Source organism: Ostrea edulis, chromosome 2, assembly GCF_947568905.1.
Source record: "Ostrea edulis chromosome 2, xbOstEdul1.1, whole genome shotgun sequence".
Classification (NCBI taxonomy): Eukaryota; Metazoa; Mollusca; class Bivalvia; order Ostreida; family Ostreidae; genus Ostrea; species Ostrea edulis.
The window spans coordinates 42,383,939-42,410,242 of record NC_079165.1 but is presented as its reverse complement, the minus strand read 5'-3'; the positions used below and the strand labels follow the sequence as shown (position 1 = coordinate 42,410,242).

The 26,304-nt window shown below is 34.0% G+C and overlaps 2 protein-coding genes across 2 annotated transcripts; one reads left to right on the top strand and one right to left on the bottom strand.

Annotated features, from left to right (window-relative positions):
• Positions 1-14,997: 14,997 nt before the first annotated feature.
• On the top strand, positions 14,998-21,482 carry LOC125650163 (uncharacterized). The gene is made up of 7 exons (XM_056153378.1): positions 14,998-15,626; positions 16,031-16,480; positions 16,738-17,505; positions 17,562-17,570; positions 18,505-18,626; positions 18,928-19,127; positions 20,568-21,482. The coding sequence occupies exons 1-7, from the start codon at positions 15,132-15,134 to the stop codon at positions 21,410-21,412; spliced, it is 2,889 nt and encodes a 962-aa protein (XP_056009353.1). The 5' UTR covers positions 14,998-15,131; the 3' UTR covers positions 21,413-21,482.
• Positions 21,483-21,484: 2 nt separating this feature from the next.
• Positions 21,485-23,878, bottom strand: LOC125650162 (uncharacterized). Its single transcript, XM_048878186.2, has 2 exons — positions 23,274-23,878; positions 21,485-22,842 (listed from the first exon to the last, which is right to left on the bottom strand). Exons 1-2 carry the CDS (start codon positions 23,708-23,710, stop codon positions 22,239-22,241), a joined length of 1,041 nt encoding a protein of 346 aa, XP_048734143.2. The 5' UTR covers positions 23,711-23,878; the 3' UTR covers positions 21,485-22,238.
• Between the last annotated feature and the right edge of the window lie 2,426 nt (positions 23,879-26,304).

The following is a 26,304-nucleotide window of genomic DNA, read 5'->3' as shown; positions in this document are numbered from 1 at the left end:
ACATGTATATAAATACCCTATTGGGATAAAAATAATTGTCCTGTCACAATCCTAGCATGTATATCGCAGTAAAGTTAAGGTGGCCAGTGGAAATTTCGCCAAAAATATGCAATTTTAAAACAAAAAAAAGTGTCACGTGGATTTTTAACAAATATGCGATATTGAGGACATCAATAAATATCGATATTGCAAGAGCACATTAACATTGAAATTCAAATGTTAGTTAAAGAATGTTTTAAACAACCTCTGTAGTGTATGAAAAACGCTGCGGAGATCTACAGATTACGATTTATAATTGCTAAAATCATATTGCATTGCATGTTTAATTTTTTACCGGTAAAACAATGTTTTGAAATTGAAAACTTTCAAATTTATTCTATTTAGTTAAATAATGTAGTTTTAGTAGAAACCAATCTGATTTTTTTTAATGGACTCGAACCCGCGATCTGCAGTTCAGTACTCGACGTGTTAACCTACTGAGCTGCTCAGCTAGGCGATGATTTTTTAAATGAATAGGCAAACATTGCTGATATTTATATTTTCATCCATGTTTTAAAAGGAAGTCAGCCATTATGACTATGTAGAGTACCTCCTTAAATATCTGCCAACATTTTCCATTTAAAAACAGGTTATCCGCCATTTACTGCAAATGAAATGCGTCAGACTATCATGATAACGTCATGATGACAACAGTTTGCGATCAACTTTCTCAAGGTTTCAGATTATATTAACGACCAAAAAAGTTTAATATTTGGTTTTTGTTTAATGCTATACTTCTACGTATTTTAGAAACATTAAATATTTTATTTTATGGTATTTTGAAGGGCTGTGATTTTTCGTGGTTTTTGTGTGATGTTATAATACACATTCCTGTATGGATTAGGTCATGTCTTCATATTGGAAACTTCCCTGTACTGCAAAAATAAACAGTATAAAGTAGCAATTGTAAATCTAATAAAAATACAATTAAAAGTATTACTTTGGATATACTTCAGCACATAAAACGATAGTTCTAAGATTAATGTAAAATTATGAAAAGTACAATTAGGCCAATTGAAATTAATTGATAGATTATCATCCCCGCCCGCCCCTCAAAAAAGGGCCCGCCCCGATATTTTTTTCCGCAAAATTTACGATTTCAAACAAACTTGCTTCCCAGTGACATAAGTGAATGATTAAAGTCACAGAATGTTGGTTTGACATCTTCTACCAAGGATTCTCTGAATGTTAACTAATGTTAACACTTTGTGTGATGCCTTTTGTCATTAATTTTTTTTTCCCAGGGAAATAAAAATTAGAAAATAAAGTCCTCCTATCCGCCCCATATTTTTGTGACCCCGGATGATAATCTACTAATTAAGTTGAATTGGCCTTAGATTGCAAGTTTTATTACAATTCTATTTCATAAAACTGGTGTAAGGTATACATATGTATTATCCATGGCTTCCGGTAATCCCAACCTATTCAAAGAAAAATGTCTCGCAAGACCTTCCTTCTTCCATTTGGTTTCCTTTACTTGTAGACAGTTTTTTACCTGTTTACACTGGATTTACAGTTTATTCGTACCATTTTGTGAGGTACGAGACAATAGTCCTGATGATAACCATGGTGTATTTGGGCCAAAATGGCATTTCTCCTGAAGCAGATAAACTGAACGACCAAAATGGCAAACCCAAAAAGCAAGGGGATATTATAGCACCCCTAAGATAATAAAATGATAGGGGCAATTAAAAATGACATAAAGAATGTTATGAAGAGCACAATCCGTATAAAGATGAAAGATTTTCAAAGGAAAACGATGAACTTGACGATCATATGTACAAGATGCCATTGTCATGCATTTGAGAATCTCAGTAGATGCTAACCGTATAAATCCACCTTTAAAATGAGAACTTGTTGGATAAAAGCACAATGCATAATTCGTCGTTGAAATTTTAGCAAAAGCGTGTTTCGCAATGCATGTTATATTTGCCTCGTATATGGAAAGAGTTGAACAAGACTATAATACATCAAATATGGATATAAAAGATGATGACATTGCATGAGAAAACTATTCTTATGATTGGTCAAGTGATGTTGCGTGTCATCATGAAGGAATACTGAACTTCCTTGCCAAGATTTATATAAAATCTTAATTGCATTACATGCATTAAAGCGTACTCATAAAATGTAAATTATAAAATATAATGAAGGATAGTCAAGAACTATATAAACTACACATATTGTCAACGAAAAGGGGGAAGTAGAGAGAATCTTATCCCAGCGAAATCATTTTAGAACACTTCAGAAATTTGTTAAAACGTGGTTTTATTACAGAGTTTGAAAAAATTCTTTTGGTCTGTATGTAGCGTAGTGAGATATTAACTTCTTATGTGAGCTAAGTTATCCCAACCTGTTTTGACTTCTTATCTTCAAAACCTCCGTCTAAGCAAACTTTTTCCTTGGTTAAAAATTCAAATAGATTAATTATCATTAATTTCGATGTTTTGATTATCTTTTTTGAATTGCTGCTACTCCACAGGCATTTGACTATTATATGCACTGTATATATAAATACTCTAACACACATATGGACATTTACGTTCACTTTCTCATGTATATATTGTATGTTTTATAATCTGTGAAAGTTAGAGGTTTGGAACCATACAAATCCGCACGTTGCAGAGAAGGTGCATTGACTCAAATCCTCAACACCGTGTGGAAAGCATATTTATCAAGTTTAACATAAACACGTGGAGATAAAGGAACAGTCATCAATCTGAAAAAATCCTACAAAGAATACAAAATTAAGAGTACGACAAACTCGATCCTCTGGACACACCAGAGGTGGGATCAGAAGACCAGGAAGAGGAAACAACCCCTGTCGACCGGTCACACCCGACCTGAACCCTCCATCTTGATTGTTAAACGGAGTAATCCGTAGTCAAAATCGCTATGAAAAGAACGGTCTAACAATTGATTGAAACACGCCAAAGATAATTGGACCCAGTGATAGCTTGTATTTGCAAATTGGATCATTATAACGACCATAGAATAACTAAAGTGTTACCTTGTAAAAAGACTATTAAAACCCTGTAACATCAACTAATACGTGAATTTTGAAACAGATCATATGTTAAATGTGGTAACGGGTATTGAATCTGTTGAGAGAAATAAACACCATATGCAGATGATAATGGAATATTGCTACATAAATATAAGAATTTGACAACGGAGAAGCTCATGCCATCTCGTTTGTCATAAAGTTGTATTGTTAGTTTGCCGTTAAAATATGAAGCAGAAATAGAAGACTATGGTGTCTTTTATCATGAGTTAACAGGAATGTATTGCATCGACATATGAATGCAAATGAATATTGTTAATAAATAAAACGTCTACATGTCGAATTAAAGGCCACAACAATAGAATGTTTCTTCTCGTATAGAAGCATTTGAATATATTCTGCTCATGAGAATACAAAAAACAGGACAGTATTGATAGAACATAATCTGTGCTCATGGCAATTCCAAAAGATTGCTGGAAGACCTCATCACCAAAGACTAAGTAAATATTGTCAATGAGGAACTCCAGCATCTGTTCAATATCAACATCAGAGTGAGGGTTCTTTAGCATGCCACACCTACTGTGACACGGGTCATCCGTTTTTAAGGTCATCTCCGAGGACCCGTGACATTCACACCTAATGCCGAGCGTTTGGCGATGGAACTGTCACAACCTGTTTTAACGACTTAGGTCTGTCGCGGCCGGGATTCGAACCCCAGTCTATGTTTGATGAAATATCCAAGTATGAAGCAGATGTGGAAGACTTTGTGGTGTACTCTATTTCCATTTCACTGGGTTATTTCGAATCAGAATATGTATGAAAATGATAATTGGTAATAGATAAAACGTCGTCTTATTGATCAATGATCGCAGATAAAATCAACACACAACCATTGAGACTTTCTCTATGGATTAGTTTTTTACCTCGCAGAGGAGTGTAAAAGAGGTTTGCACCTGAGTCTTTTAGTATTGTCAATTTTTATTGAAGTATACTTTTGATTTATATATGGAAGGAGGGCTATAAAGCTTAAAAAGCGAGAGACATAGTGCCTGTTATTGAGCTACAGTGTGTTAAAATTGACATTTTTTGTACTTGAAATATACATATATACTTACGATTAGGCAATGAACTTGGTACTCTAAAGATTGTGGTAATCCTTGGCTAGTTGACAGTGGCAAGTCCTCTTAATTTTTTAGTGCCATACCATCTTCCAATCTCATGGAATAAAGGTCTAGATTTTATTATGGGGGTATTTAAAGAATGGAAGCACGGGATAATTGGTATGATCGTCGAAGCCCATTATGTAGAACTAACATCCCGTTTCCATTCTTTACGTTCATGCAATATATATCCCTTTCATTTCAAGTAATCTTGACATGCAATCCTTATGCGCGTATTAAGGTCAGGTTGAAAGGTCTTTGCTGGTGTAATACGTTGAAACAGCATTGGTTTATCACTAAGAAAACAATAATGTATTTTTTTTTAAAATATGGTTTCATAAATTTTCATCAGATAAAAATGAGAGAAATGAACCCCATGTTCCGCCAAGAAGGGACAGGTACTAAATACCTTATTGCGAAGTTCGAAATAGATCATTTTGATAAACACTCCTTCATTCCGATAATTAAAACCTATGATACCGGATTAACCGTATTACGCCTTAAAGTCAATTCTCTGAGTGGGAATAAAATCCATTTTGTTAGAATTTTGTTGCCTTAATGTGCAAGCATCAGCATGTGGTGCAGAGTATGGCAATAATAAGATAATATTCCAAAATACATAAATCTGCTTATGTCATGATAGTCATAATCCTTCATGCTGTGTCGATTTTATCATATATCTTAATAAAATCAGTGACCTCTTGATTTAACATAATCAAGTTAAAAGAGTAACCGCCTAGGGTGTTAGTATTCTGAAGGATATTTAAGAAATAAATTTCACATTTGAAAATACCGGAGGGTATGAATGAACCACACCGCTTTCTTCTATGACTCATCAATATTTTGGCAGCATGCAATTTATACATCTGTATGTACCGTATTAAACTAAATTTTTTAAAGTTGAAAACTAGATCAAAACTTTGTCAATATCATAAACCATGTAAACTGATAATTTCTGACTAATTCGAGATTTTGGTATTAGTGAAGTACATGTACTTGTCCATGAAACCGTGATTTTCTATTGCATATTTATGAAAGATTAACGTCTATATTCGATGTGCGCAAGCACATGGAAAAGGTATTATTAGAAATATTACAGAGTAAAAGAATTTGCTAACAATATGTATGCGTATTAAAAATGATTTTATGAAGAAATACACCCCCTCTCGCACGTCCATGACTCAAAGCGGTTCTTCCTATCCCTTTCTGGCTGTCCTTTTCTTTCAGTAATCGTTGACTGTTTACATGTAAAACCAACAGTTTGAAAGTTATCCACGCCTTTACATCGTCATATTGTTTGCTTTCCTGTGCTCCTTTGTTAGATGACCTGTTTTTATACCCTTATGAGGCAGATTTGATTACATTTTATGGTCGTTAAAACGATTTAGTTTGCCAATAAACCTGTCATTGGGTCAAATGCTGTCTCACGTGTTTCATAGCACCAATTATTACACCATTCATTAAACACTGATTTTGACTACGGATTACTCCGTTTACATGATCAAGATATAGTGCTCACGGCGGGTGTGACCGGTCAACAGGGGATGCTTACTCCTCCTAGGCACATGATCCCACCTCTAGTATATCTTTTTGCTGAACTTTCAATTTGTAATATGTACACAGTTCGTTATTTTCACCTTTTATAAATGAAAAGAAAAACATCTCTTTCTGAGGCCTTCAGTTCAACATTTGGATATATCGACGACGTTTTATCTATTGAAAATAATCATTTTCATTCACATGTCGATTCGATATATTCCAGCAAACTCGAAATAAAAGACAACATAAAGTCTTCTACATCTGCGTCGTAAATTGATATTTCATTGAATATAAATGTTAACAGCAAACTAACTACTCAACTTTATGACAAACGGGATTACTTCATTTTCTACATTGTCAACTTTCCATATTCATATAGCAATATTCCATTATCACCTGCACATGGTTATTATATCTTGCAACTGATTCGATACGCAGCAGCTTGTTCTGCATATGATCAGTTTTTAAATCAAGGCAGGCTACAAACAAATAAGTTGATGTTATATGTACTGGGGTTTCAACAGTCTTGTTTAAAATCGACATTTTGCTAAAGTTATGGTCGTTATAACAATCTAATACATGTATACCTATACAACCTGTCATGTTGTCTGACATGTTTCATACCAATTGAGGCCGTTCTTTGTACACTGATTTTGAATTCAATTTCAAAACAGTATTGTACATGTAGCAGTGTGTTTTAACTTGTATATATTATATGATTAGCCAGCCCAATCAAGACATCCCTGTTTACATACAGAAGGAGGAGGATGTTCGAAGAGTAAGGATTCTGCACAGACACTTACTGCTACCAATTGGACATCTTTTAGAGTTCCAACCGAATATGGATTCAAAACCAGAGAAATCAGTTCTACCAATGCGGATGTCGAAGCCAAAACCCAGAACAAGACGAAGAAAAGGGGAAGACAGTGACACTCAGTCAACTGCAGAGACCCAATTGAATATATACGAGGAGGAAGCAGTCTTTATAGAGATTCCGAGAGGAACACAACATCATCACATTGATACCGCTAGTATTGTGTTACCTGAACGGAGAAAACCCGGAATAGAGAATGCAGATTTTCCAACAGATGAGGACGCTCATCACGTTGTAGAGCATTTTGAAGATGATGCAGAAGAGGAGACTGCTATGAAGTCTGTGTCACAAGCAGAAAGTCCAGAATCCGAAACTGAACCAGCAGCTGATGCTAAACCAGACACAAATGATACAAGTTCACCTCATCAGGTTACTGCTCCAAACAGATCGATCAAATCTAGAAGAGAGCCAAAATGGGTACGAAGTGGAAACTTTGTGATGCTTCAACAGGGAACGATTGACCTGCATTGGTCTGGGAAAGCGACATTTCCTCAGAACATTCTGCAAGACGAACACTGCTTTTGAAAGAAATGATATTTTTAAGATTCTTCTGGAAATTTTGAAGAAGACTTGATGCATCCATTTTGGTGAATTGTGTGACAGAGAACTGTATTTCTTTGTTCAAATGGTTTTGTAAATAACATGTATATTCTTCTCGGAGAATGACGAGGGCGTCATTTTTTAAGAGGAGGGGAAGAATGCAGCAGTGTGTTTTAACTTGTATATTGTAAAACTTATACGGTACCAATTTTGATGCACCAGATGCGCATTTCGACAAATAATGTCTCTTCAGTGATGCTCAAACGAAATGTTTGAAATCAGAAATAACTATGAAGTTTTAGATCTAAATATAGCCAAAAACAGCGTGCCAAACAAGTGGAGCCAAATTCGTCCAAGGATAAGAGCTATGCATGAGGGAGATAATCCTTAATTTTGAAATGAATTTCTAAATTTATAACAGCAATTAAATGTACATCCGTATTTCAAGCTAGTAACGAAGTACTTAGCTACTGGGCTGTAGAGACCCTCGGGGACTAACAGTCCACCAGCAGAGGCCTCGACCCAGGGGTCATATTGTAAAACTTATACGGTACCAATTTTGATGCACCAGATGCGCATTTCGACAAATAATGTCTCTTCAGTGATGCTCAAACGAAATGTTTGAAATCAGAAATAACTATGAAGTTTTAGATCTAAATATAGCCAAAAACAGCGTGCCAAACAAGTGGAGCCAAATTCGTCCAAGGATAAGATCTATGCATGAGGGAGATAATCCTTAATTTTGAAATGAATTTCTAAATTTATAACAGCAATTAAATATACATCCATATTTCAAGCTATATATCATATGATACCATATTGTAATAAACATGAATAATGTATATAAAATTAAAAGCACATTTTTATGATTTAAGTCAAATTCCAAGATCCACCCCTTAATTACTTAGTGTTATAGATGAGTGAAAAAAATTCACAGGTCTTACTAATTCATTTTCTGTAGAACTGAGTTTTAGAATCTTGAGAGGTTTTGGTCAGGTTGGTTGTGGTTTTACTTTGAGCAGTTTTTGTATCATTGATCTGATTTGGCATTTGATTTTGACAAAGGCATTTTAATACCTTCAAATCTTGACATGACAGTAGATACTAATTTTATCAATATTTATCATCATAATATATATATATAGTTAATATCACTGTTTGAGAGAAGAGCGACAGTTTAAATATCATGAGGAACAGTAAATACCGATCTAAAAGTTATTTCGTCACATTATATGCTTATATCATATCTATAGGTATTATAATGTATATAGTACTGTAATGAAATATGTGTTATGAATAGACAAGAAGCATCCAGGCAGCATTTTGATGTTTGTATGAATTGGGCCTTGTCCCATAGATAGGTAATTTAAATATATTACCTTTTGTTATATTTAAAACATATAATTTCACAGTGTTACATTATTTGTAATGCAACTGTAAATATTTGAGTAAAGAATATTTTACTATATTTGAATTAAGGGAGACAACTCTTAAGGTTGAAATGTACGTTCTATTAATAGTAAATCGCAGTGATATTCATTGTCACTATTTTGTCTTTTAGGGCCATTAAAATCGTCATTGTAATCATCATTATAACCATCTCCTTATCATCATCCTTACTCCTTTTATCATGCAATAAATGACTGTATTGTGAACCCTAAGCCAGGAGTTGATTATTTCTACCTTACAAACCGCCACCTCTGCAACATACATATCATCCACTTTCCATCCATATCAGATTTCTATGGTGTGTTAATTCTCCTTCCAAGATAAATTGTGATGGTCATCCGAATGCGAAATAAAACTTTTCATCCGGCAAGATTTCGGAGACGGATACAGAACCCATATCTAACAATCACAACTTCTGGACACACAAAAATAGGCAGTTTCTGGAAACCCACCGTCAATATGCAACATATCCAAGTTGCATTTTTCGTTGTTGATGTTGTTTTGTTTTTTAGCCAAAGTACCTCTCGAATTTAAAAAGAAAAGTTTTTCTTTAGACTTTATTAATTTCTTTTCGAAACAGGTATTTGCATTCATTCACATTTGTACAAATCATTAAGGAAATTCGTAATCTAACGAAGCATAAGTGTTGTCTTCCTTGTTTTCGAAGGCAATAGTTTTGTATTCTGTTCTGAAAAAGAAAAAAAATTAAGTGCACTCCTTGTGTGAAAATCAATCAGATTTCAAGTCTCGTAGCAATGAAAATTACATCATATTTTCTACATTAAATTGTTGAATCAATGAATTATTCCTACTGCATAAAACAATTACTGCAATAAAAACTTTTGCAATTTCTGAATGAGATATTTCTCTCAGACTTGAAGATTTTTATCAAAAATATAGTTTTTCAATTATTCACAAAAAAAAAAAAAGATTCTTAGATGGTTTTGGATGCCCTTTAACAGTTAATTAATAATTATGGTATAGACGTTGTGAATGTTTTACTGTCTACAAATACTGTCAAAGAAGGGCGTTATATAAGCATTGAGTCTTATCTACTAATAAATAATCTATGAATGGAAGTAAAGTTAGACAAAGTTTATATCAACCTGTGTTCCATAGTAATGATTATCATGAACTTTAGCTAGAGAATCGTCATAATAAAAGTAATTCTAAATTATTTGAAAATGTGTCGTCTGCAGGTATGTTAATCAAGAAAGCACCCTAAATTCCAGCAATGCAAAAAGACTGAGAAATAAGGAATTGGACCTCATGATTAAAAAATACACGTACATAATGCTACATTTTTGTACTTATGAAAAGATGAAGATAAAGAATAGTGATCAATTTCATAAATCTCTCAATGAATTCAAAATTGAGATCAGGGCAAACACGGATTCCTGGAAACACTAGATGCGTGACCAGTAACATTCCTTGTTAACCTGTCACACCCATCGTGAGCCTTGTACACTGCAAAATGCAATCGGAAAACAATCTACCGTGTCATTTGTGACACACAATGTATGCAATTAGACAGACGACGTCATGCAGTATCTGGCGATTTACAGAAGTTGATTCATTAAGACGCGTTTCCTGAAGTCTGTGTATAAAACATTAGGAATTATAAAGCATCAGGAATTATCATTTTGATAGTTGCACACTTTACATAGAGGATGGACACGATCAATTATAGAGTTCTATATTGATAAAGAAATAGATAAATACAATTTACATGTAAGATTGAGGTAACATGATATACATGAACGACCATTCTCTGTTACTTTGTTGGGTTTTTTAAAAATGAATTTGATATATACTCAGTTATAATCATCATTACTTTTACACATATATGTATCTTTATTCCCGTGGCTGAGATTTGAAAACGTGTGCTACAGACTACAGATTAACCTTTCATTCAGTTTGATATAATCCTATGATCCCTAAGTGATTTCAATACAAGAATGAAGAGAAAGCAAACTCCCACATTACAAACATTTCTAAAGAAATGCATCTGTATTGATCTTTATAAGAACTATGATGAATATCTAGTTTATTCCATAAAGTATTCATGTATAAGATCGAGGAGGAATTATTTCTTTTGAACTAATCTGTCGGTCTCCCTCAATGAAAATCAGAGAGAGAGAGAGAATCGCAATATAACATCACTAGTATTCCACTATATAGGTCTTTATATATGATATCTACAAAAAATGGAATTACGTAATTTTGAAATGGAAAATTTTTTCATTCCGTAATTATTTCTTGTAATCCACACCAAAATCAATATGAAATTAATACTTGATACTTACTGACTGCTAAAATCTGTAATCATAAATGTTAAAAATGCCATGAGGGGTAATAAAATTTTCAGAAAATGATTATGGAATGACATTTATAAGAGGCCGAGAGTTCAACAGATACATATATGTAAATAGAGAGGTGTTCTTTATTTACTGTGGAATTTTATTTCACGGGGGCTCAATTTTCGTTGATCTAATAGATACCTTGCATCGGGAATGTAACACCTCAACAAAAAGTACAATTCTACTTAAAGACTATGCACTGCTTCAATATATAGAAAACATATCCATGAAATTACGTTCCAACGAAAATTTCAAACCTTCAATATCCACGTAACATGATCCCCATGAATTTCAATTATTTCATATTAAGAATCATTTTGATTGCTAAACCATTGTAACTCTATAAGTTGTCATTTTGACCGTCAGTATCTTCGTTCTTAAAATATTAAAATTCTTACTGTAAAATGTCTACTTTGTATATAAAAATATTCTTTTCTGTTACATTCCAGCCTAATATTTCCCGAGATGAAATGTAACACATGTTTTCTATTCATTATATTGTTTTCTTACCAATGTCATCTGTAATTGTCGAGGATATGTCTGTTTGGCAGCTTTCACTGAAAAAAAATAATAACACATTAAATATGTCGATGAAATGTGATAACGAACAGTGATCAATCTCTGAGTCATAATCTCTTCCCGACTTAAAGGGGATTCTTTCACGTCTTGTACTAATCCTTACTGATAAGATACCCGGGTTCAATGTCAGATTCGTCAAGACGTTTAACATAGGCTGTGAATGTTCCTTCTTCAAGCGCCCTTCATTAGATGTGAAAGTCAAGGATGTTTCGGATGTCTTTAAAGTGGATATCCATTGTCACGTTCAGCGTTAGCACGATAAAGAATTCTCATTAGCATCATACATAGGTTAAGAATCAAAATATGTGCTATTTAAAACTGGTGACGGCTTAAAATGCTTAAAGAATTTTTCAATGGTACGTAAACAATATACAAACAAGCAATACGTGTATATTTCCTGTTATGAACGTATCATACGCCTAATTGATTGATTGATTGAATACTGTTTAACGTCCCTCTCGAGAATATTTCTCTCATATGGAGACGTCAGCACTGCCGGTGAAGGCCCTATGCTCGGCGCTTAATACGTATATGTACATTATCACCTTTACATTATTAGTACTGTATACTGAGAAATTTTCGTTCCTGTTTTATTTTCGCCCCATTTTGCCCTAACTCTAAAAAGGCGAATTTAAAATTGGACGAATTGAAATTGACACTTTATCCTAAAATGAAGAGTTTTAAACAAGATTATATTGGTCTTCAATGAATCCGGGCGAAAATTAAACAAGCGAAAATTCGCTGATGTACACTATATACCAGTACACTGAGCTACATCATGCAAATTACCTGACTGACTCAATACTTTTACAAATTACCTGACTGACTCAATACTTTTACAAATTACCTGACTGACTCAATACTTTTACAAATTACCTGACTGACTCAATACTTTCACAAATTACCTGACTGACTCAATACTTTTACAAATTATCTGACTGATTCAATACTTTTACAAATTTACCTGACTGACTCAATACTTTTACAAATTACCTGACTGACTCAATACTTTTACTTCGGAAATAATCTGTAACGAGAATTACTATGATTATTAACATCATATGAAATAATGAATTACAGGGGAGGAAAAGTATGTATACAAAGCACTAAAAACCAACCCAAAAGTATCGGACCAATTAAGAAGATAACAGGTCAAGTAAAAAATTATAGAATGCATCAAAATGACCGAACGATATGAGCAATGGAAATTCTCGACATTTTAGAGAAAATCCGTCCCTTACTCAGGACAAGAATCTAATTACATGTGGTAACTTAACAAATTAACAAAAGGAGAACAATTGTTAAGATAAACTAAGTAAAGCTAGTGTTTGCAATATACTACATGTACGTGGTTGTTCTTTTTACGATAGTAGATCGAACTTGATAAAACACGTCCGAATTCTCGGACATTCAACTTGCAATGTGATCTCCAAATAATACAAAGAGAAAAATAAATATCATTGATATCATTTCACAAAAGTGGATAGTGGTAAAATCTACTATAGCGATAGTCATCAGTGGTTGATGAAAACTTGAATGTAAATAGTCTGCGTATATTAAAATAAATTTACGCTGATCAAAACGAACAAAATTAATACTTTTCCAGTTTTTAAGAGTTATCTTTCCTCCTTTTGAAGCTTTGAATCTGTAAATCCAGAGTACCGCCAGAACAAGTAGTATGAGCAGGAGCACCATAACGATGGATATCACCGAAATCACCTTAGCTGAGCTGGGGGATGAATCGTGGTCTGAAATAATGGAGAGAAAAGTGATCAAATATGAAGCTTTCAGGATGAAAGGGAATTAGAATTGATTCAAAAATCTATCTTAGAGATATGTTTTGTTTAAATGCTACAAGATTCGGTGGGGAGAGAAATACTAGTATCCATGCGCAATATTTATTACTAATGGCAAGCTTTTGACCATATAATTGTTTTTCAAATCTGACTTTAATTGGATCTTCATAAAACATTAGTGTCTATTTTGTTAGAAATAAAAATAAAAACAAAAAATGCATTGCCATTAAGGTCCCGTCTAGGTAAAAATGGCATAGTTCTTCTTTCAGAGTAGTTTAATTCAAATTACTTCATTACGCACGAGTAATCTGAAGCTGATAATAAAATAATTCTTGACAATAACTTCGTAGTCTTTGGTTATCAGGTCTTCCAACAATCTGTTGGAATTTCTATGGCCACAAGTTGTGCTCCTTTATAATCTGACCTGTTTTTATATTTTTACGAGGCAGAATTCATTCAAATGCTTCCAAATGAGAAGGAAAAAACATTTGCTTTCAACTCGACGGCGTTTTATCTATTAACAATACTCATTTTTATTCATATGTTCATTCGATATATCCCAGTGAACTCGAAATAATGGAAACCACAAAGTCTTCCACATCTGCTTCATTCTTGGATACTTTATTGAACATAGAACATTAACGACAAATTAACAACTCAACTTTATGACAAACGGGATGAGTCAGCTTCTCCATCGTTAACTTGCGATATTTATGAAAAGGTAAAGAAAACGAAAAGTGATAAATCTCGTAGCTTCTATAAAGAATGCAAAATTAAGAGGACAAAAAACGGAACCCTGGGCGATCCAGATCAGGTGTCTAGGAAAAGTAAGCATCCCCTGTTGACCGGTAACACCCGCCGTGAGCCCTATATCTTGATCAGAGTATTCCGTAGTCAAAATCAGTGTGTAAAGAACGGTCTAACAATTGGTATAAAACACGTCAGACAGCATTTGAAACAATGAAAATTTGTATTGGCAAACTAGATCGTTACAACGACCATATAATTTGTGAAAAATTAAGTTACAATACATACTGGTGTATGTATTACATACACATGTCGGTGTATACAGTGTAGTTACATGTATATACTAGTATGTGATATTACACACTGGTGTATAATATCACATAATGATGTATAATATTACATACTGGTGTATAATATCACATAGTGATGTATAATATTACATACTGGTGTATAATATCACATAATGATGTATGATATTACATACTGGTGTATAATATCACATAATGATGTATAATATTACATTCTGCTGTATGATATCACATAATGATGTATGATATTACATACTGGTGTATAATATCACATAATGATGTATGATATTACATACTGGTGTATAATATCACATAATGATGTATAATATTACATACTGGTGTATAATATCACATAATGATGTATGATATTACATACTGGTGTATAATATCACATAATGATGTGTAATATTACATTCTGCTGTATGATATCACATAATGATGTATGATATTACATACTGGTGTATAATATCACATAATGATGTGTAATATTACATTCTGCTGTATGATATCACATAATGATGTATGATATTACATACTGGTGTATAATATTACATACTAGTGTATACTGTTACACATACTGGTGCTATGCCATCTTCGCAAGCCAAGTGTCCGATTCGCTTACTCTCATCTACCCCTTGGCAGATTTAGTCAAGTTTCTAAGCTTTCAAAATATCGCGCTTTGACTTTCCAGGGCATCCAATCAGATCGCGCCATACATACACTTTCGGTTTCAGTAATGGCGACCTCCATGTCTAGCCCGTGTTGTCGCCTTTGCCATGGAATTTTGCCCAAAAAACAAAGACGAACGATCTTTGGAGAAAGCTTTGGCGTGTATGATCAACTGCTAGAAATAATAGATCAGATTCCTCACCCAAATGACGAAAAAGGGAATTACATCTGCGGTATGTGTTGGAATAAGCTAAACAGACTGGGTAAAATCGAATACGACATAAAAACAAAGTTAGAAAAGTTAAAATCTGAAAGGCATGACTTGATACGCGATTTACGCTTGAAGCACAAGGGCGATATAAGCGTACAGCAAGTATGTACACCTAAATCCAAAAAACATTTAATTGTTCACTCGCCAACACCGAGGAAAGTAAAACAGCTGTTCACTGAATCCAAGTCCACTCAGCTGACGGATACTCCAACATCATCATTGAATCCCGTGACCGACGACAAAGACAGGAAGAAAGTGAACATTCAGCTTTTCTCTCCCAGTAAAATTAAGGTATGATTTATTATACATTGTCATAAATCGATTGATATTTTGTGTAAACATGTACACAGGACAAAACAGATTTTGAAACCTGACACTAAATTTCACATTTTTTATAGTCTATTTGCATTTCACTGCAGCTTTTGACAGTTGTCATGATTTTTAAGAAATGCTAAGCCAATAGATTTGGTTTTAAAGAACTATATCTTTTCAATATTGTATGGAAGTAGTGGATATAACCTTTTATCCAACATACAATTAAAAAAAAAATTATATGTATGGTTGGGTCGGTATGGTTATGTATTCAAAAGTCTCAGAATTTCATCGGATACAAATCAAATTTCTTGTGAAAATATATATGCTGATTCTAGTTATAGTTGCTTAAGTAATGAGGATTATTAATGATTCGCTAACAGGTTGTATACAGAGGTCCAAAAGAAAAGCTGAAATCCAAAGTTATCCCTGCTGGAGATTCACAGAACATCATTAGATGTATTTCAAGGGGTGAATCCCACCAGAAAACATCCAAAGTAATCTACAATTCCACTTTACAAGACAATATCCATAACTGTGTGATCAAAGATCTCAGAAAGGAACTGAACAAGCTTTCATCTACCAAGACTATGTCATGTCTTAGAAAGACATCAAGTGACAAGTTAGCCACGATTAACTTCGAGTCATGGAATTTGGAGCTACAGTTACATTCCCCATTATTGTATAAGATAATATCTGGTTTCTTCAATCCCCATAATCATGTTGCAGTGGCAGTGATCGCTGCTGTTATCCAAAAGAATCGAGTTATGCACATGTCTGCCTTTCATCATGCAGTAACTCAAGTTTTGGATAATGGTGGAGCAACGGATGAGGTAATTATGCAAAATTTAATACATCATTGTCACACGTGACGTACACAAACCTGTGTGTGCTTGTGAATAATTTAGAGGTACAATGGTGAAGATTATTAAGCCATTTAACTGAAACTAAAGAAAATTGTAATTGTTCACTTCATTGCATTTAGAAAACTATTACATATATATCAATATAATGCATTCATGGTGTTGTTTGGTCTTGAATAAAACATTGCTCTATTATGTGAAGAACATAAATTAATTTTGTTTTGTAGTGCATAAATCTTCTCAACAAGTTGGGTCTTTGTTTGTCACCATCTGCTGCGACAAAGAAGAAGTCTGATTTGATAGCAAGGCAAACTGACCACATACAACGACTGATGATTTCAGAAAAGAAAGCCCTCGAAGAAAATACAGGTGAGGATTGCGTGCCGTCTGAAATCATTGGAGATAATTTCGACATTATGAAAAGTCCATCTCATATGAGCAAAGAGAAGCAGCGACAAAGTTGGCATTGGTTTTTAATGGTTGGTTTGCAGAGAAGGGTTTTAAACCCTAACTTAAGTACAGATGCCCCTGTTACATCCATATCAGAAGCTGAGAACAGCATATTCATTCCAAGTATTGAAGATTGCAGGTCCCTAGAAAATAATTTTGTTCACCATATTATGAAGGTGTTGGTGAAATATTTTCCCTGCTTTCAAAAATATGGTCCATATATTCCCAAGTGTATTGAACATTCTCGCATGCAAGAATTATCCAAGAAATCTGACTTTGTGATAATAGATCTACTTGACAAAAGTGAAAATAAAAATGAAGATATGATCAGTATCTTGGAGCATATTCATGAGAATTATGTCCCACATACAGCTGAGGAACACTCACATGTCATCCGAAAGAAAGTATTTGGGGGGGATGTTCTTACAAATGAAAGAGCATATTCTGCACAGTTAGCTATGTTAAATGGAGCTACAGATTTTGAACAGATAGCAGGTGTCATACATAGGCCAGAAGGACTGCATAGAATGATGAATCTATGTCTGGTAACAAATTAACTCCCTGTTGACGTTCAATTTGAAGTTACAGTTCAAGGTTTCAAATATGTCAGGTAGACATTTTTTTTACAAGTTTTGTTTTACCATTGTATAGTGTCTTCTGGAGCTTTTAGTCCTTAAAAATTCATTGGTTTTTTTTAAAAACTAAATAGGGGATTTTTCTCAACATTTGGGTGGGGTGGTATGTTAGTATATTGCTTGGTTCTGAATTATTCAGTTATGACCATGTGACCTTTATCTTAACCAGAACAGTCAGTAAGGTCATATTGGTTTTGAGGCACATCTGTATTATGTGAATTCATTTTCAGTTATTTCGTGATCCTTTGGGACTAGGTTGGGGCCAAGAATCAGAGGTTAAAAATTTTTATGGGAAGAAATATTGATTAAAATTCTTTTAAAATTACAACTGCTTGCCAACGACAGGGCCAAGGTCACTCAAGTGAGTGATGTGACCCCTTGTCCATTAATACAGTATAGCTACAGAGGACAAATGGTTTTATTGTTTGCTGTGGGACATGCTTACTTCTCAGCGCATAAACTAATATTTCAGTTTGAATTCACTTATATAATTTTACTGCATGATGTAGATGTTACAATCTAATTAGAATTAGCTGATTTGAATTTTAAATCTGCTACTGCTTTGGTAGCAGATTCTAAGCAGCTATTTAGATTTTAATTAGATTGTAGATGTTCAATTTTATTGTTTTTATTGCATGTTGTATTACATTTGATTTTAGTTTTAATATAGTTAGGTTGTTTACTAGAATAACATGCATTGAATAAAATGCTGCATGTTCTCTTCTCAGATGTACTGTTGAATGACCAACAACATTAATTTTTAAATTATGCCATTTGAATGATATTGATAATTATGTATTTTTGGATATTTAGATTATCGATTGTAAAATTAAGAATTATACATGTATTCAAATGAAGACAATGAAATGTTTTTTATGAATAACCAACATTTTCAATTGTTTAATGCAGATTCTCTACCAGCAGTTTTACAAGGCTTCATCTACCAATGACCGGGGAACTCTTTCCCAGCTGAGAAACATTGTTCATCGAGTTGATGTTAAAGGAGCAGAAAGAGTTATCGAAAGTTACAGGTATGAAAACATCTATGTTGAGGCATTCATCCCTTTCTGCATTTTCGCAAACCAATCAGACACTTGGCTTGTGAAGATGCCCTTTCTGGTCAAATATTTATAGTATTTAATAATATATAATAGTATAAATTTATAGTATTTATACTACAACAGTATTTAAAAATTTTGTAAGAATGCTGGTTTTTGAGGGGTTTCTGATTTGATATACATGTATTATGGCTTAACCTATGCTGTGTATTTCCTTGATTGCTGTTTCAAACTATTTACAAAATAATAACTATGTACCCTGTGTATGTTTTAGAGCACACTCTGCTTTCATTGATGATTGCTTAGATGCTTTCATTGTTGGTGCCTGTATGCATCACTTGAAAATGGAGAGCATTGAATGTGAACCACAGTCCAAACAGATTCTCTTTGAGGCCATCTCATCAGAGGATAAGATGCAGTTCATTACTAACATCGCATCAGAAATACAGAAAAAGTACATCAATCTGGAAAACGGTATGCTGCTCATTTTAATCTACAAACAAGGTCCACAGGCCTTGTTTATCATCTGAATATTTGTTAAAAGTATCACAAGACTATAAAATCTGGAAAAAATTCTAGTTCTGGATACTCTTATTCAAGAACAGTGTAAAACAAGATATATTCTTTAAACTTAAATGCCCCTGAAAGTGCCTAAACTTATGAAAGACTACATTTACATAATATAAAATAGGTAACATTAACACAATATGACTGATTTCGAACCATCTACCTCTACCCCAAGGATTATGAAATTTACAACTTTGGTAGAGGCCTCCCTGCTCTACATGAATATACATTTAGTTTTTGTTAGCTCACCTGACCTGATAACTCAAGTGAGCTTTTCTGATCACCCGTTGTCCTATAAGCTTTTTACATTCTCGACTTCTTCTCCAGAACCACTGAGCCAATTTCAACCTAACTTGGCAAAAAGCATCCTTGGATCAAGGGCTTTCATGTTTGTTGAAATGAAGGGTCATGCCCCCTCCAAAGGAAAGATAATCACAAAAATAGGGTGGGGTCATTTGAAAAATCTTCTCAAGAACCATTGGGCCAGAAGAGCTTAAACTTACATGAAAGCTTCCCGACATAGTGCAAATTCAAGTTTGTTAAAATCATGGCTGGGGGTAGGTTGGGACCACGATAGGGGATAGAAGTTTTACATGCAAATATATAGGGAAAATATTTAAAAAGAACCACTGGGCCAGAAAAGTTTATATGAAAGTGTCTTGAGATAGTGCAGAATCGTGTTTGTTAAAATCATGCCCCCCCCCCCCCTCCTGAAATTTACAATTTATGTCCACCTTGTACCAAAAATGCTTCATACCAAATTTGAAAAAAAATGGATTAGTAGTTATCAAGAAGTTGAAAATGTTAGATTATTAACGCCCAATGACAGATGCAGACCAATTGCAATATGTGACTCGGCCACTCAGGTGACTTAAAAATGTTCTGGGTGACAAAGGTGATTTAAATTTGCATCTATTTCATTTTAGTTACTCTGAAAAGAGATCACTCTATTTCAGCTACATTACTATATTCTAATCTTCTGGTATCAAATTGAGAAGTGTGAAGGTGATTTATATCAGAATTTAAAGAAAAATTCCTTAAACTCATTGACAAGTTAATAAAGTGATTATAAACCCGAAGAGCCATTGTTAACTGCACAGGTCTTATAGGAATCAAATCATTTTGTTTAACAAATTTTGATGTCAATTTAAATTCTAATTGCATACTTAGTTTTCTACAAAACTAAAAGTTATTTGAGCATAGAAACAGTTTAAATAGTAAATACTGAACAGTCTCATGTTGTCAAACACAAGTCCATGTAACTATGGGCTTCTTTAATTTCTTTATTTTTCTAGAAACTTTGTTCATATGTAACCATGGTAACTAAGATTTTAAGCTGTTTTATAGATTTTCACACCTTGGAACATGCTTCTGAGAAACTGGATATGCAAGAGCAACAAATCAAAGATATGTTTGATGCCACTGAGGGATTATACCACTGTGTTGATTGTCGGCGCCCATACAAGAAGCAGGGACACCTTAAAAATCATCTTAAAAAAGAACATGATTGGGAATTTCATCATCAAGATCAAGAAGCTGGTGAAGATCATGATCGAGTGGCCCTTTACAGAGCATCATTTATGAAATGTGCTCTTCTACTTAGAGACACAAGTGACGCTTATAAATTGGGTGATGGAAATAGAATTATGGACAATTCCAAATTTCAAATGCTTCTCTCAGGGATTGCACATCATACAAAATACCAACTATGGCTATTCAGATTTCTAGCAAACTATCACTGCTTGCTAAGTCCAAGGGAAGCATTTGAGTACAAATGGAACTGCACAACAAATATGAAAGGTGGATATGGGCATAACATTCCGAATGATAACTTGGTAGAGATTCTAGTCCATCGACTTAAATCAAAGTTGCAATCGCAGGGAGCAAATGTGACATTTTCAAGTGCGCGGAAGGCAGCTTTGACTCTTCAAATACAAGATGAGATCAAGGAAAATTTAATTGAGAAGTCTGGCATGAAGAAATCGGGGACCACTCGTTCAAGTACTTCAATGGACAAAGACATTGTACTTATGGTGACTGAACTCTCTGCTGCCAGTGTGTTTGATTACATTCCTGGTAGAAAATATGACAATTTCAAAAACTTTAATGATCTGTTTTCCAGAATTAATATCCCAGAATTACACAAATGGTTAAGTAAACAAAAGGAGAGACTGTCTTATGAAGCCATTTAAATACTGTACATTGTATATGCAGTATAGATTGATGTAAGTCAAAGCAACCATAATGAAATGAAAAAAAAGAGCAGTTGTTCTCATTTTATTGCATTAACATATTAAGAAAATGTTTTCTGACAGTGCTAAATAAGAATTTGTGTACCAATCCATTTAATATTAGATCCTATGATCCGCTCATCTACTATCGCTACACATGGGTAGATGAGCGGATCATAGGATCTAATTTTAATTAGATTGATTCGTGTACATACATGTACTTACATGTCATTCATTATAGTTACCTTCATCTTCGTCTTCAGTATCTAAAACACTGTACATAACATCATCTCCGAATATTTCATTGATAACATTTGAGATTTGGTTAGCAACATCATATGACCATACAGCACAGTTTTTCAAAATATCTTCAGGTGTAAAAATTTGTTCAACATGCTGTACAACATAGTGTATAACATCATTAGACAAACCGTGAATTAATTCTGATTTCATCAGTGTTGAAAAATTTGACAGTTTAAATTGTAATGCATCTAGTTTCTGCTTTAATAGTACCCTGTCAGCTGAATTGACATCTCGGCTCATATGATTCGTATTTTCTTCTTGCAATTCAAACAATAGTGCTGGATGGGTGTCCGTACAGTTTAGTTCACATTTGCAACTTTTTTCACAGACATCACAACACATATGCATTGGAATCACCTTCTCAAGTTTACATCCATAAGACGAACACAAAATTTCTCGTCTACACTTTGAATCTTTAGCCAATTGAACAAGTTCCTCTTCAACTCGTTTTAATTGTCCCTTGTGGAATTTGTAAATAATAAGTTCATGCGCATTCTCCATCCCTGCCTGCCCTACCCATCTGTTGAACAAAAGTGTCCATTTCTCTTGGGAGGCCATAATGAATAATATTATGTACTTTGTAGAAATTTACACCCATGCCTGCCGAATTGGTACATATCAAAATTCTAATTTTTCCATCTTTTGTCATATCTGACCTAATGTATTCTTTTCTGCCTTCTACTGTTTTGCTATGAAACATTTCATAATGTTCACTTTTTCCTATCCTTTTTCTAAATATTGCATAAATTTTAGACACATCACTTATTGATTCTGAAAATATTATATGTCTTGGAAGTGTTTCCTTTTTCTTTTCAAATTCATTCAACAACCAACCCATTACATCTTCAATTTCACTGTTGTTAGGGACACACATTGAGGATATTTTAATGTTTTTCCTATCGGGAGACTCTGATATGATCACAGTTTCAGATGTCCTGAAGCAAAGACTTCTCGTGATTTTGCGACGCTGTGCAGGACCTGATGTTGCGGTTAAGGCAGCTATAGGGACGTCTGGGCAAATTGCTCTCAACTCTCCTATTTGACTGAAATGTTCCCTAAAGGCCTTATGGTGATCATTTCCTTCACCCCTAAATTAAAAAAAAATACAGTTAAGTATATTTAAAATGTGTCCTTGCTATGTCTCACTTAACTCTCTCAGATTATCAGCCCCAAGACCATAAACTTGAATCAAAATTTTCATTATATTTCAAGATTTATCTTGCACAAATGTTTGTAAAACTGCAGGTTTATAGGGGGATCAAATGCAAACATATACTGAAAATATTATTTGTTTATGAAAATTATTTCAAAAGGTAGCTGGATTTGAAATTTAGACTTAAGAATATATTCTCCGTTTATGGTCTTGACTTGAGGCCTGGTATATATATGCAGGTAGATTGGAATAGTAAACAATGACTCATTTAAGGGTGAAATTTTGTAAATATAGTTACACCTGTGTTTTAACAAAACATTTACAATCATGTTGGTGGGGAGGGGTGTCATAAACAAGCTTGATTACCATTGAACAACTGTGTGGGCCTCGTCCACGACGATGACTTTAATTTTCTCTCTTAATTTAGATACCATATCCCTCCACTTCTTCTCGCCAACCAGTGCCTCCGGACTGCCAAAAATAAACTGAAATCCCCCTTCCTGTAACACATCATCGTCGTCTGGGTCCTTTCCAATATATGTACAAGTGAAACCTAGCTTGCAGAGTCTTTCCGTTTGTTCTTTCATTATGGAAACAAGGGCTGTCACAACTATGACACAAGCGTCATGACAAATGACGGGAATGCTTTCGTAAATCATAGATTTCCCGCTACCCGTCTTCAATCCTACGAATACATCCTTTCCATTACAAACCGCTTTGATCCCATTTACTTGATTTCCCCTCAAACACTCTATGCTAAACCTGTCTTCAATCTCTTTTCTCTTTTCATCTGTCAACTCCATTTTGTAAACGTACACATGTACCAGAATTTATAACGCGTTATTTGATTGGTTAGTATTTGGTTCCCTCAAGAACGATAACTCGCTCGATCCATTAGATGGCAGTTCAGTCGCGACTAAATCTGCCAAGGGGTAGATGAGAGTAAGCGAATCGGACACTTGGCTTGCGAAGATGGTGCTATGCATACAGATGAATGATATAACATACTGCTGTATTAATTACCCAACATACTGTCAAGTTTCCGCGTGTTGGAAACATTTGCCATGGAAATCCATACATTTCTATTATCAAAACAAAATGCTGATAAAATGTATATTAAAGAAAAAACGTGTACCTTTAACATTTACTCCTAAATGCTTAAAATCTGTGACAAAGTGGATCATACTACAACATACAAATACTTCTATTGCCATCATTAGTTTTTGATCAGATATTATACTTAATACCACCCTTTTTACACAATATTCATTCATCAAATGAAAAATTGAAGATAAGGAACATTGATCAATCACATAATGACCTCGTTTTGTTTCAATCCAAGAACTGTTTTGTGTACAGATTCAGACCATAGTAGGTGTTAACGTTGGCCGTGATTCAATAGTAAAACAAACGAATCACCATCGCCAGTTACGACAAAGATAACCGATAGAATGTGGTGTGAAACAAATATCTAATTACATGGACATTGATTATATTTGTATATACTTTTGTATTTATTGTATAATCAACAGTCATAATACGTATACAAGAGAATTTTCTACCATGGTGTAGCCTGTTTATCCTGAAAACTGAAGATAACGAACAGTGATCAATCTCATAAATCCAATAAAGAATCCAAAATTAAGAGTAGGGACCTCTCGATATACTAGAGGTGGGACCAGTGCCTAGGAGGCGTAAACATCCCTGCTGACCGGTCATACCTGCTGTGACCCCTATATCTTGATAAAACACGTCATACAGCAATCAACCTAATGGCATATTGCACATGCAAATAAGATCATTAAAACGACCTGTGAATTAGTAAAATACTGACTTCAAACGAGAATGTTGAAGTCCTGTAACATCAAATTATTTGTCAGTAGCTTGCCTCGATTTAAGACATGATCTCGTGTATCGAATCAATCAAGAGACATAAACACCATCTGTAGGTGATAATAGAACATTGTTACATAAATATGGTCAGGTAGAAGTTGACGATGGAGAACCAGAAATCATCCCGTTTGTCATAAAGTTGAGTTGTTGTTCATTAGAATATCCAAGAATGAAGCAGATGTGGAAGACTCTGTGGTTTCTTTTATTTGGAGTTGACCGAGATATATGGAATCGACATATGAACGAAAATGAGTATTGCTGATACATAAAACCTCGCTATTATATCTAAATGCCAAGTTGAAAGTCTCAGCAACATATTTCCCCCTCTCATATAGAATCTTTTGAATAAATATATATAAAAATAAATATTCTAAAATTAATATATGGATATATATTTTAAACGTTTTAAAGTTATTTCAGTATCAGATCAACATACCTTAATATTTACTACGACACACTCTACATAAAACGTCTACATATAAAAACTTTATCATAGACTATTGATGAATTCGTGGTAAACTTACCAGATGGGAGAACAGTGGAGAGAAGTATCTCATTATCTGATATGTTTTTAAATCCCTGAGAATCTGTAATTCAAAGGACACGAAATTAGTGTCAGTTTAAGGCGTTTTTCTTGCAAAATATATTGGTATTATTCTATAAGTGTTCTTTATATCCCAAGACATGCTTTACTTAAAGTGTATGATTTCAAGACATATGTGCAGATACTCACATGTGAACACAGAAAAGACATTGGATTTGTCAGTTAATGTGTTGCAAGGTCCGAATTTACAAATTATCCATGTGAATACATTACTTCGGTTTAGCACATATTGAATTTCACTTATCAAATGATATGAACATGGTTTATTCATCTTTACTCGACTCCTTTTAACCGCATCGTACTCGTCTCCCTTTGTGGAATATCCTGTGTAGATGCACCATGTTAAATCCTTACTTTCACTTTCAACTAAAGCTGAACATGATAAAGTCAGTTCTGTATTTAGAGGATATTGTCCGTAAGGTGTTTTGCTTTGACCTCTGGGATATACTTTCATACTGTCATATATCAATGTTTCGGTAGCTGCAATGATTTTCATAAATCATATAAACTCTCTGATTGATTGGTCATTCGTAACACTTTCAAATATCACAGTTATTTCAATATGTTTATAAACTAAGCGAGAGGCTCATGGGCAACATTCCTCACCCAAGTCACATTGGTTCTGCTATTCTTCACCAGAAGATTTTAAGAAAGATTTTGTACCCTCTTTATTCCCACGAATAACTTTAGCTCTACATCATTCAATATTTATATAACGACTATAAGGTATTTAAATCTGCACTACCTGAATATGCTTGCATATTAAGATGACTAATACTGGTTCTGCTGTTGTTGCAAATACGATTTTTGAAGATTTTATCCTATATATTGTTTGTGTGTACGCAAACCTTTGATCCCATACTGAGGGTCATTATTTGAAGGGACCTACTCTGCAGTACC